Consider the following 13,599-nt stretch of genomic DNA (forward strand, 5'->3'; position numbering starts at 1 on the left):
AAAAAAGTAAGAGTGCGCATGTCGCCAACAAACTGCACAACAGTTTGGTGAGTACTAAATAAGTTACGAAATAAGGTACTACTAAATAAGTTACCAGTTAAAATTGCTTTATAGATTGATTTGTTTAAGAAAGCCAGGAACGTGGATACTAGAATCCGTAGAAACCTGAATAGACTTGTACTTGACAGATAGTTAAAAGACGTTATGTAAATATGTACTAAAATGTAGGTTAAAGGCGTACCTCTTAAAGTATTTTTTATATTTTATTTAGTAAGTACAAATAATACTATGTAATGTTATATACCAGTAAAGTAGGTATAATTAAGTAAGAATGCGCATGTCGTCAACAAACTGCACAGCAATTTGGTGACTTTTACTAAATAAGTTACCAGTTATAATATTGAAAATATTTTTTTTTTAAATTTAAAAATGTGTGTTGACATTTATAATAATATACCACTCGACATTAAATTATTAGACTTGTGTTTGTTTAGGCATACTTTGGTTACAGTAAACTAAAGAAATGAAAAAATAAACAGTTTCAACATTCAAGCCATACATTTGCATGTCGATAATGATTTATCGATAGAACACTAAAGAAATCCGCCATTTGTAACTTCAAATTTTGGTTATGTGCACGTTGATTCTGTAGTTAGGGCAGCTCCTTTCTTTTATTTTTTTTTCCATCCTCTAAGAAGTAATGTCAAAATTCGATACGATAGCTCATTGACTTAAAAGTCAATGCGATAGCTGTTATTATTTTGACGTTTCGGAGTAAGGTCTCTACAGTTTCCCGAAGCTAGTAAGGCAGCCACTTCAACGACTTGTAGACTGTGACTGGGCTACTCTTGTTCCCCTGTATTTCTCAATAAAATCCGTGTCAGAGACAACTCTTTGTGTGAATGTGGTCTGAACGAGGATACCCTTGATCACATTTTGTTTGAATGTCCTAAATTGACTTCTTCCTTGTGTGACCGCCTTCCTTTCTTTCATTCCTCGTCCCATTAACCTTCAATCCCTCTTTCTTTATGTGTATTCTCCCTTTATTAATATTTTGTGTCATTTTATATGCTCTAATATTATAATGCTTTAGTCCGTTGTTTGTCCATGATTGTTTTTTTTACCCCAGTTATAATCTCCACAACAGCAATCCGTCGAAGAGATTCATCTAAAAATAAATACCTTGCTGCTACCGAAACGTTGGAAAATATTAACTGACAACGTTAATCAAAACTGACACTAGTCCAAGCCTAAGTGGCCGCCATTAAGGAAATAGAAGATCTCTACAAATACTTATGTCAAATCACGATCTTCGATTGTTGCTTCGTATTTCCTGGCAGACCTCCAGATGACATAGAGCTCCTAATAATGAATTACAAAAATAGCTATCTGACAGTTGGCTCATGGGTTATTTTACTACCCCGTGATGTACTTACTAGTTGAGCATAGCAGTTGTACTACGGGTCGCTTTTCTTTCTGTAAAGAGCAGCTTATTCAATTGTTTTGCTAAACAACACAACTGAGCTTCACATATACATAAAAGTATCAAAATACACGAGTGTGCATTGTGTGAGCACCTTTTGTAGGAAGTTTATAAAATATTAGTTATTTAGTAAATGTCTTAGAACAAATTGTAAAACTAATGTTTCTGTTTGTGAAAAGATAATAATAGAGATGTATTTATAATTTAAAGTGAACCCACACAGTATCCTATACCACTCTGTACTCCCACTAGTTCTTGTACAGGTCCGCTGATAGAACTACTGGTGTTTTTTTTTTTTTTAATCGTATTTGTTCTGTTAGCAAATAATCTCAGTACAGAGTACTAAAAAAACCGACCTCAAAAGTACCTGGAATTACGTCTATTTGCTAAGTTTTATTGACATATCCCCTAGTTCGCCACTATACAGGACTTGACACTGGAGATAATAAAATTGGTTCTCACTCATTGACCTACAAATAATTGTAAGTGAATGTTCTCACTACTCAAAGTATATTCAGAGAAAAACGCCTTGAATTGGAGAAATAGCAAAATCAACCATTAAAATAATTACTCCTTAAGTGAAATTTAGGCGCTATTTATAAAAATGAATCTTCATCAGCCAAACTTAGAGGTAGAAGATTTTCTTCAAATTGACATGGGACCACTTTGGAAGTACCGCCTTTCCAACAAAAAATAATCATGAAAATCGGTTCACAAATACCGGAGTTATCGCGTAACATACATACAAAAAAAACTTACAGTCGAATTGAGAACCTCCTCCTTTTTTGAAGTCGGTTAAAAATGGGATTTACGATTTCCAGTAGTTCTGTTAAACTTATACCTATATTACCATACCTGGGATACTCCATAGAGTTTTCAAGTAGCCTGAAACTACCTCATTTCATTCTCGATACTCTTCATGTCGATAATGAAATCAAGAATGACTATTATGTCCCGGCGGCAGTATTTTGATACGTTTTTGTGTGACGTAACGGATTTAAGTTGGGGAGATAAAATTTTCAATTCGACATTTTGTTGTGGCCATAGAGAAGAATAGGAAGTTAGACGTCTAATTACTTTTGAGATGAACGTCAAGGGACACGAGAAAACCGACGTTTCTATATACTCCTACTGGGCTCTTAAATTAATAACCGTAAGGCTACCTAAAAAAAAATAAAAAGAGTCGTAAACCTATTCTGGTTTAATTATATATCCTATTTGTACTTCCTATTGACAAACTGTATATTTTCAAAATTTTATTGTTGATAATAGCAAGTGTTACAGAAAGAACTGAAATTAATTTATAACAGTACATCATAATTTTTCTTCTAAATTATGCCTCACAAAACATGTAGGCTAAATCCCCGAAATACTAATTTTATAAATACAGCAAACAATATTAAAAACACTTTTCATTACAAACAATATTTGAGAACTAGTTCATAAACAAACTGGGCTTTTAGTTGTTTTTCTTCTATAATCATAATGGATTCTCAAAACTGCAAATCACCTGTAGTAGTGTACTTTTATAATGTTAGTATTCAATATGTCAAATTAATTTGGTATAAACATATATCGTTCACGTTGATTGAAATAAATTCGGAGCATCTGTTCTTCCGTTTTCATCAGATTCTTGGTTGCAGTGGATTTGATTGAAATGAGCGACTAAGTCACGTAAAACATGTCCAGCTAAGTACATATGATTAGCAACCAGCTGCTAAGTGTCGTAGCCAGAGTTAGAAAAAAACCTAGATGGAGATGACATTCGCGAGCACAGAGAATCTCGTAACCTTTGACTCTCTGAAACAATTTGTGGAAGCGAGGATATTCCTGTGATGGATTGAAGATAAAGTAAGAAATATAACAGAAGTAAACGAGCAAACTGAGCCCCGACAACATGTGCTGTTTTGAGTAAGTTACTGGATCCTTTTGAAATAGAATTTGGATTCTTACTATGTTTTGAACCATCACTGCCACTTTGGTCGGCATGAATATCATTATATAAGTCTTCAACATATTTAGAAACTGTAGTTGCTATTGAATATACTGACTCAATCTTGTTCTCGTAAGTATCCGTCTTATCATCCAAATGAACATTATTTTCGTAAATTTGTTCTTCCGGTACATTATGTTCCAGTGCATCTTTCGATTTTCTAAACACACATTTCATTACAGTAACTGGTTGTACGTCGGGTTGACGAGTTGGTTGAGTCTTTGGTTGCATATCTGATTGTAATTTACAAGAATATTTATTTCCTAGTACCTGTAAACTCGTTAAATTCTTCGTCTCCTGTTGTAGTATTGTCGATCGAGGGTACACGCATTCAAATTTACCAGTGTCAGCTTTTGGAATCTGAGCGTCATCTAAAACCACTGGAAAAATATGAAATATAACGTTAAGAGTATTCAAAATATTGATATTGGGAATAAAAGGTAGTTTATCGGAAAATGCCCACGCAAAACTAGTTGGTAGACTCCTAGCCCAAATATAATCTCCTTAGAAGATATTAGAGCCGTGAGATGAGTTTTATATAGGTGTAGTCATGGTGTAGTACTAAAATGCTTAGATTCGATTTAATATAAACGGTGTGAACACGAACGCTGTAACGTCAATCAAGACACTGACTCCTAGCCCAAATATAATCTCCTTAGAAGAGATTAGAGCCGTGAGATGAGTTTTATATAGGTGTAGTACTAAAATGCTTAGATTCGATTTAATATAAATGGTGTGAACACGAACGCTGTAACGTCAATCAAGACACTATCTCAAATTATACATTTTAAAGAAGTAAAAGTTATCATCACTTTGAATACAGGGTGTAAATGACTTAAAAAAAACTAAAATGTATACGTTACTTAACACGTTAACTGTCAAATTGAATTTCAATGACAAGAAACGATAACTCGGAATTTTGAGTACATTCTAAAGTAAGGCAAAATATTAATAGTTGTAACTTGTATTATAATTGCTTATTTAATACAGACGATCACATGTGTTCGACGTGGACTTAACGGAATAATTATTTCATCCACCAGCCACGAGAGAATCCCACAATCCTTTTGGGGAATAAACCTACCGAATTACGGCTGTCACCGCTGAAACATGAACTATCATCAAAAATAGGAAAGGTCAAACAGTCGCGACAAAAATGTATTGGCTGTTATAAGAAAAAAGCAAAAACTTTTGGCAGGCAAATAGCACACAACAGGACAAAAAAGTTAAAACCTTCTGTTTAGTCTGTCCCAGAAAGCCGCATTAATGCGTAAAGTCAATGTTCAATATTGATAAATGATGACTTCGTCGTTTATCGATGTTTACATGTTATACAACTAGTTCTATGGTTTCCCATAACAGCATTTCAAATATTCACAAAAGATAAGATGACACTTTATTCACTAAATCTAGTAAAAACGAGAGTGCAGGCGTAAAAGCAAGCCAAAATGATGTGTGTCGTGTAGATCACCATTGTTCGACGCGCTTATACGGAACGTTCACTAGTGGTCACCCTTGTCCAACGTGGCAGTGAACGTGTTAAGTATACAATGAATAAACAAACATTTGTGACTTTTATTACCTCGTAGAACATCTTGCATAATTTCTGAATAAAATTGTGCTGTTAATTTGGTCCTAGGCTTCGGATTAGAACAAGAATTGATTACAATCAACCATGGTGTGTAACTTTTGTCAAGTACAAAATCACAGCCATACAGTCCAAAGCATTTTACTGACCGATCGCAAGACGAAAGACCTTGAGAGCTTAACATAATTTTTATTATTGTATCTTTCATACTAGGGTAAATCACACGGTCCCAAACCGTTGCACGCCCAATCTCTTGTAAGTATTTTTTATACGTATCCAAACTCCACATATGATACTTTGGAATTTTACGGAGTCGGTTAGAAGAATCCTGATTCTTTTTTTGTACTGCGTAATTGTTGAAGTGTATGGATTCGTCAAATGCTTCGAGGCTGTATTTTTGGGAACTCAATTTTAAATAACATTCTTTATACATCCATATTACCAATGGACATGTACTTGTAACTAAATAATATTGTTTTATGACAAATTTCGTTTCATTTATTAACATTGGTTCCTCTGAAAAAAGAAAAACGTAAAGTTGATTTGGTAAAAATGATAAATATCTTGTAATATTGCGTATATAAAAACGTACCAATATACTTTTGAACAACGTATTGCCTGCATCTGTTTGTATGCAACCAATCTTTAATAGCAGTGAAATCTGAAATCATTCTAACTCCTTTTCCCGTACAACCGATGTTTGGTTTCATAACCCAAACATTGTGATAACCCTCGCAGCGCAATAGCGGTCTATTTTCGTGAATTTTTTTCAGCAACAACTTTGCGTAGCCAATGAATATAGGTAATTCGCCGTCGTTTTCATCATGAAATACATCTTTACCAGCAATTAAAATAAAGTATTTACTTATGAAGGAATTCCATTGTCCTGCTGTAGTTTTGCTGTATAAATCAGTGTGTATGTCATTATGTTCTTTCATAAATAAATATTCTTTGCAACGATTTATAGCAAAAATAATCACATTCGTTGAAATATTTCCAGAATCAGTAAAAATAGAAACTTTATTTGCCGTCTTTGCTAGAACCCATTTTAACAAACTTGTACACGCTGTTGTTTTGTAGTCAAGTATGAAATCGTTACACTCGGGGCCTCTGAGTTGCATGTAAATTCTGGGAATATTGAGTTTCGTGACATTCTTATTCTTACATTGGCACAAACCTAGGTTTGTGGTCCACAATGTCTCAAGGTTAAAATGATTTCTGATAGGACCACATTGTATTCTATTCAGATCGTTCCTAATGGCATTAGTCTTGCTGTAACTATTTGTTTCCTTTTCTAAACTGTCACAGTACGTGTTTCCTTTGGAATCCCAAATGAAACTTGCAGGGTACGCTTTAACTAATTTTGATAAAAGTTGTCGCTGTAATTCATCGTCATGTATATTTTTAGAATTATTTTCTTTTCTTGCCGAAATATTTGGAGATATTTTTTCAATCCAACCACGATCGGTCAGAGCTTTTCTCATTATATCCCCATTATTTACGTTAATAGTAAATATCATTTTATTCTTTACAGCTGTTAATGCTTTGATTTTGAGGCCCACATATCGCGTTGTCAACTTGAGGTTACTGCAACAAATACTTACTTACTGCAACAGCATAAAAATGTTAGAACCAACCAGAAAATGATAATTTTTGATCATGTTTTTACTTGAAAAAACTATTTCTCTGTAAAAACTTTTGCTTTTGTGGTCATGACAAGTTGAAATATGCGTACCATGCAGAAAATGTAAATTAAGACATAAAGAGAACATGTGTTTCAAGTCTATATAATATATTTCAACCAAAATTCTAAAAATTGATGACATCTTTGACCCAGAAGCGTGCAGATATGCGAGACATGTAAATACCACTATGCAGCTATGTAAATAAGCAGCTATGTAAATACCACTTTGACCGCCACAAAAGCAAGGTTTCAGAAATATAGCTGCTTTTTTGTACATACTTGCTGGTCAATTAAACTAACCAAAACTGTGAAATCAGAAACATAGCCTTATATTGAAAATTTGTTACATTTATTGTCATCATTAAAAATTTATAAATCGTATTTACTGAATACAGGGAAATTATCGATTCGGTATTATAGATGTGTGCGTATTTTATAATATTTCTTATATTTATACATTCGGTATTTTCATTAAAATTATCCATTTAAAACTAAGATATGCATTTACATTCGACAATAGTTTAAAAATAAATAAATAGATTTAATAATATTTTAACGCTAAATATTAGATAAATTTCAGTGCTTGTAACAAAATCATCCTCATACGTATAATGTCACCTATTTTAATAAGTAATTGTTATTAGTGTATTATAATCTTTATTGTACCTATATCAATTAGACGAAGGGATCTTCAAAATCCGAGCACTTGTCGCTTGTTCTTTAGTATTATGCTTTGAAAATCAAAAATGAATACAAATGTTTAGTGTCAGTTTATAATTCACACTAATGATTAAACATTTTACAGGAATGATATAAAACGATGCCTTTGAATATAAAAGTGGCTACATAACTTCACTTGGAAATATTGTAAGGCATGTTAAACAGGTGCCCAAGCTAGAAGTTAGAGTTGGTGCCGTCGTTAAAAGAACAGCAGATTATGAGATGAAATGTGAATACCAAAGGACTGTGACGGCATGTTTTGAACAGGCATCGAATGCTTACATGTGCAATGCGTGCGCGCTGCACGCACGCAGTAAAGCCTCCTTCACGCACAGCTAGTTGTTGGGCCATGAAAAATTCTCCATTATTTCAAATCGTACGTGCGGCGCATGTAATAGCTACGTAATGCATAAGGCCCTTCGCTCACGGAGCTACTCAAAATTGACGGAACTAATTAGTAATTACAATTACAAACCATTTAGAAACCGTACCTCGCACACGACGCTACTCAAGATCCTAGGTTTAAGTCAGTTCTGTTTATTTCTGCTCACAAAAGCACGCACGGTTGACAGGGGAAAATATTAGAAAAAAGCAAAATGTGGAATGGATCAAGCGAGGATGATGACAACATTGTATTATTAGACTATTATCTGCGAAGACGCCGAAGGAATGTTCGCAGGTTTTGGATTCACCCGTATATTAGAAATAATGTGAACTGCAGATTATCAGTTGCAGCAAGAGAGATGCGTGAAACTGATAATAAATTTGTGGGGTTCTATAGAATGTCCAAAGATAGCTACTTAAATTTGGTACAATTAATAGCTCCTGCTATAAACAAAAATAATACTAACATGCGGGAGTGCGTGAGCGCAGAAGAAAGGATTTTAATAACGTTAAGGTAAGGTTTTTATTTATTATTCGTAAATAACTAATATTGTTATTAAACAGTCCTTTTAAACACAAATTAGTTAGTATTTGATTGTGCACAATCATTATTTGTATTAATTAGAAGTGGTGCAGATTCATAATATGTCAAAATGTGATTGTCATATGCAGGTGTGGCTTGCTGTTCATTTGTTACAGCTGGTGTGGCTTGCTGTTCATTTGTTACAGCTGGTGTGGCTTGCGGTTCATTTAATACAGGCGTAGAAAGAAATACGGTTTGAGTTTCAAAATTGTATGCTGGTGTGGCTCGCTGTGGTGGTGCCAAAGTTCTCGGAGATTCTTCTAAAATATCATCCACTAAAGCCAGCACTCTTCGCTTGAAGGTTCTCGTTTGACTTTCGGACATTGCTTTCATGTCTGGTAATAAGCTTAATAAAAACATTCGTTTAGGATCCTCGTGTTCAGACTTTTTTTCAAGATTAGCCTTTCTGGCTTTGAAGTATTCCATAATACCATCATCGACAGTATCAGGTTTTCTTTTACGGCGATTAGAGCCGATATCAGTACTGGAAGCAAATGATCTGGATGGAGGGCATGACATGGGAGAGAGTGGTTGATTAGATATAGGCGAAGACTCAGGCAGAGGGCATGACATGGGTGATGGGGTGTCTTCGGATGATGATGGCATGTTTTCAGGTGGTAATGCGATGTTCTGTTGTAATATGGATTGCGACATTTGCGACTCATTTGCTTCTTCGTTATCTTCTTGCTCCGTCACTTCCCTATCTGCTGCCAGAGGAAGATTCCCCGATATGGTATTGTTCAGTGCTTTTACGTATGGGATTGTGAATTGCATCGCATCGGTCAAATAATACGGCTTCTTTTTTTTTGAAGAAGACCCACTCGGAGCTGGTTTTATGTGCCGGACGAAAACCGCACGCAAATTTTTCCACTTTTCTTTAGCTTGGCTATCTGAAAAATGATTAACAAATTTATTGTTTTTGCAGGTACTTGGCAAGTGGCGATTCGTTTGTGAATATTGGATACTATTTTGCTAGAGGAGACAATACAGTTGGACATATAGTCGCTGAAACTACAGCTATTATTTGGAATGTTCTAAAGGATATTTATATGCCAATTCCAGATAAAGCTCAATGGAAGAAAATATCAGAGCGATTTAGATTGTTGTGGAATTTGCCTAACTGCATCGGAGCTTTAGATGGGAAACATTGCCGAGTAGAGAAATTCCCTAATTCGGGATCAAGTAATTTTAACTACAAATCCTTTCATTCTATAGTCTTGATGGCATGTTGTGATGCGGACGGGCTATTTACATTAATTGAATGTGGCTACGCTGGGAGAAATTGGTGGAATGGATGGTGGAATATTTCGGGCTTCAGCTATCAAACAGTGGCTAGAAAACGCTGCTAATATACCACGGCCTTCAAGATTACCAAACGACGACAAAGAATTTCCCTACTATTTCGTGGGTGATGAGGCCTTTCCATTATTACGCTATCTGATGAGACCATATCCAAAACGAACTTTGAATAATACAAAAAGAGTGTTTAATTATAGGCTGAGTCGAGGAAGAAAGACTATAGAATGTGCATTTGGAATGATGGCTGAGAAATTTGCCGTTCTAGACAGACCTATACGTTGTCGAGACCCGCAAAAAGTTACAAATATCGTGAAATCTGCATGTATATTGCACTATTACGTACGAAGCAGAGAAGGTATTCAGTACCAACCACAGCAATTTGAAACAACGGACTTCACTCCCGAATCAATACCAGCTCCACAAAATTTGCAAGTAACTCCACTGTCTTCAGCTTATAATCTCAGAGATTATTTGACAAACTATTTTATTACACCGCATGCAGCATTACCGTGGCAATGGAATCATATTTTGTAAAAATAAATAAATAAATACTTACGTGTCAAATTAAATAGTTTTCCCACCTCACTCCAAGCTCTTTCCGTTACATCCTTTCGTGAGTAATCTGACAGTGTATAATTATATAAGCATGGATATTTTTCCACTTTCTGCACAAATTTAATATTTATGGTTTGCTCGCTCATTTTTTACAAAATCACAGAAAACTCTGGTAACCAGTAACGCGGAGACTGGTACGACGCGTCATGCACGATCAGTTGCTGACGCGTTACTAACCGGTTTGTGACTAGTCGCGTCGTGTGCGAACCTCAATGAGAATGTATGGGCGGTGACGCTCAAGCAACTCGTTAGTAATTTACGTTTGTAACTAGTTCTTTTTGAGTAGCTCCGTGAGCGAAGGGCCTAAGTTTCCGGAATGAATAAGAAAAAAATACTATAGTCAGAAATGAATTTATTATTTCTCAAAATATTCTCCATTAGCGTTAATGCACTTTTTCATACGAATGAACCAATTTTGAAAACATTTATACCAACTACTCCGTGACAATCTCTGAAACAGCCTCTTCCGGTGATGAAAATCATTGACGGCGTAACTGGTTCTTAATTTTTGGAAATAAATAAAAGTTACAAGGTGCCAGGTCGGGACTGTACGCTGCCGCCGCGCTGGATGGCTCATAAGGTCAACGTTGATCACCTTCAAAAATTCATTTGTTTGTCTGGCCAGGTGAGAACTGGCATAGTCGTAGTGTAAGATGATACAACGTTTACGGTTATTCTTACGGAGTTTGTCAATAACTTCCGGCAAACAAATACACAACGATTACAACGATTCTCCAAAGCAACAGTAGCCACGTGTCCAGTTTTATTAAAAAAAGAAGCAATCATCCGCTTAGAGGCACTTTGCACGCGCGCTACTTAGGTTGGTTTCGGCTCATCTCGAAAGACCCGTACGCTCGATTGCTGCTTTGTTTTGGGATCGTAACTATAAATCGTTACTATGTCCCATACCAAATTTGACGCCCCTTCATTGAATCTGGTAAGCATGGCAGTGCACCAAGTGACGCGATCCGTTTTTAGAGTCTCAGTCAAATTGTGTGGGATCCACTGAGAGCACAGTTTTTTCAGACCCAAATGTTTGTGTAGTATTGATCGTATTTGACTCATGCCTATGCGGAAAGATGACGGAATCTCATGGTATGTCACATGCCTGTCTGTTTTGATCATACGGTGTCGACACAGCATCAATGTTTTTGTTATTGACAGCAGTGGACGGGTGACGAAATTCGGCACTGAGATTCACACGACCGCGTTTGAATTCTGCAAACCAGCTGTAAATAGTCGTCTTGCATGGTGCTTCATCGCCAAAATCAGTTTGAAGCCGAGCGAAGCTCCGCTGAGCTGTTTAATTTTTTTTTTTGGTAAATTAAACACTTAGTAGTAGAAAATCATACTACGAAAATTTTGACGAGTTCAATCCACGGTGATGTAGACAACCAATTTCTAAAATGACGCCACAGTGTAAAAACAAGTGACAGTCAGATAAAACCAACTGTATTCCACAGCCAAAGAGAACCATTTTCAAATGTTGTAATTACTTTTTAAATATTGTTTATGTAAGTAGCCAGTTCCGGAAACTTATAGTGCGCCCTGTGTATTTTTCAGAAAAATATAATTTTTTCCACATTTGAAATTGACACCTGTCAAAAATTCAAGTTACTAAACGAAAACGATGGAGCCAACAACAAGTGGTGGCGGTGTGGTTTTAAGAGGTTTTTTCGCAGTCGTGAAATCATTTTAAATATCGAATTTCTAAGTGGCTTTTTGCTATACAAGTTTATTTTATAATTCTCGCTAAATAAAACTTCAAAAGATTTTTTTTCAAGAAATTTCCACTGCTTGAAATTTTTCGGTAAATTACCCAACAGCACGCATGGCTTGCATAATACTCGCGCGTTCGGTACGCTTACAGGGCGCTTACGAGTCGCGCGCTTGTAATTCAATTCACTCCTCTCAGTTGCAAGTAGCTTTTGAATATGTCGGACGATAACACGGATGCTTTTATATTGCTGCAGTATCAACTATTTTAGTAACGCGTTTAGTAATAAAAAAAAGAAATGATGACATCCTTAATGGCAGATTGCGTAATACAGAGTATAATAGTACAGAAAAGCGCTGCTGGCGCTGGTGGATTGTCCTATTTGTTGTGCTGTACCTTCCGCTTGGAATGTTCTGTGAGAGATGGTGGAACGAAACAAAATCAGAATGCGAGGCAAAAGAACTATGGAACACTTTAAAATTTAAATTTAAATACGAGTTGCCAGGAACCGTAGAAAGGCGATAAAAAGGTGGGATGACGATGTAAGGAGGTCACACCGTCACTGTACAATGTATTGTTGCTGCACATTAATGATACCTGCTGCTGATGCCCGTATTTTTGAATATGCAGACGTTAGCACAGTGGTATCTAATGTGCTAGAACCTCGTGCCAACACCGAAGACATCCTGTACGCCTGAATACGGTTTCCAATTGAGGAGCTCTAATTTTTACGAGACTAAATATTACTATGGCAACAAACACAAAACAATAAGATATTGCAATTGATATCCGTGCTTTTTTGTGTTAGTTAGACATATGTACGTGTTCTGTTTTACACTTCACACACAACGGACCCTGTGTAAAATTACTGGGGTACTTACTTAACGTACTTCGTGAGTGATGTGTCATTTTCAGCAATTGTCTTCGGTATTTCTGTTGGTTGGTCTTCGTTGAATTTGAGGGACTGACAATTTTCTTTTTTTACTCTACTGGCGCTATAACTGGCACTAACTGGTTTCTGAAAAAACAAAAATGTCATTATGGATATAAAAGTATCACTGGTGCTATTTACAAAAATGACTAAGTAGTGCATTTATAACTTAATTTGTGTTAGCAATGTACTTGTGAAAATAGTTTGCATTCCAAACAAATGCCTACAAGTTAAATTTCGGGCTCTCGCCATATTGTGGAATTTTACTTACTTCCATTGACAAATGAACGATTATGTCAAGTGTTAACAATGGGGCTTGTCTGTCCTTATTTGAATTCAATATAAATACAAAAACTTTCTTCTCGTTTACCCATCCTTAGAATGGTAGGTAAGCTACAGCTAAAGATGCGTTATAATATATAATTATAATATTGTACCTTACAGAATAATTTAAACAATCGTATTCTTATGATAATAGGTGTGAATGGATCACAATAAAGACATTTCGCGCTTTTTGACATTTGAAAGCGGTAAATTTTTTTTGACGGCTTGTATTACGACTGTATTGATAATTTAGTGGACCCCATTGCAATTTGGCATCT

At 35.7% G+C, this 13,599-nt stretch overlaps 1 protein-coding gene across 1 annotated transcript; it reads right to left on the reverse strand.

Annotated features, from left to right (window-relative positions):
* Window positions 1-8,370: 8,370 nt before the first annotated feature.
* On the reverse strand, window positions 8,371-10,435 carry LOC113226362. The gene is made up of 2 exons (XM_026458966.1): window positions 10,291-10,435; window positions 8,371-9,325 (listed from the first exon to the last, which is right to left on the reverse strand). The coding sequence occupies exons 1-2, from the start codon at window positions 10,433-10,435 to the stop codon at window positions 8,433-8,435; spliced, it is 1,038 nt and encodes a 345-aa protein (XP_026314751.1). The 3' UTR covers window positions 8,371-8,432.
* Between the last annotated feature and the right edge of the window lie 3,164 nt (window positions 10,436-13,599).

This window comes from Hyposmocoma kahamanoa, unplaced genomic scaffold, assembly GCF_003589595.1.
Source record: "Hyposmocoma kahamanoa isolate Upper Pololo Valley unplaced genomic scaffold, ASM358959v1 100021, whole genome shotgun sequence".
NCBI lineage: Eukaryota > Metazoa > Arthropoda > Insecta > Lepidoptera > Cosmopterigidae > Hyposmocoma > Hyposmocoma kahamanoa.

What these genes read in the sequence shown, in the direction of transcription:
- LOC113226362 (XM_026458966.1), bottom strand. Translation starts at nt 10,435, where the DNA reads ATGAGCGAGCAAACCATAAATATTAAATTTGTGCAGAAAGTGGAAAAA. An exon ending in AAAACTATTTAATTTGACAC is followed by an intron (nt 9,326 to 10,290) that starts GTAAGTATTTAT and finishes ATCATTTTTCAG; the next exon opens with ATAGCCAAGCTAAAGAAAAG.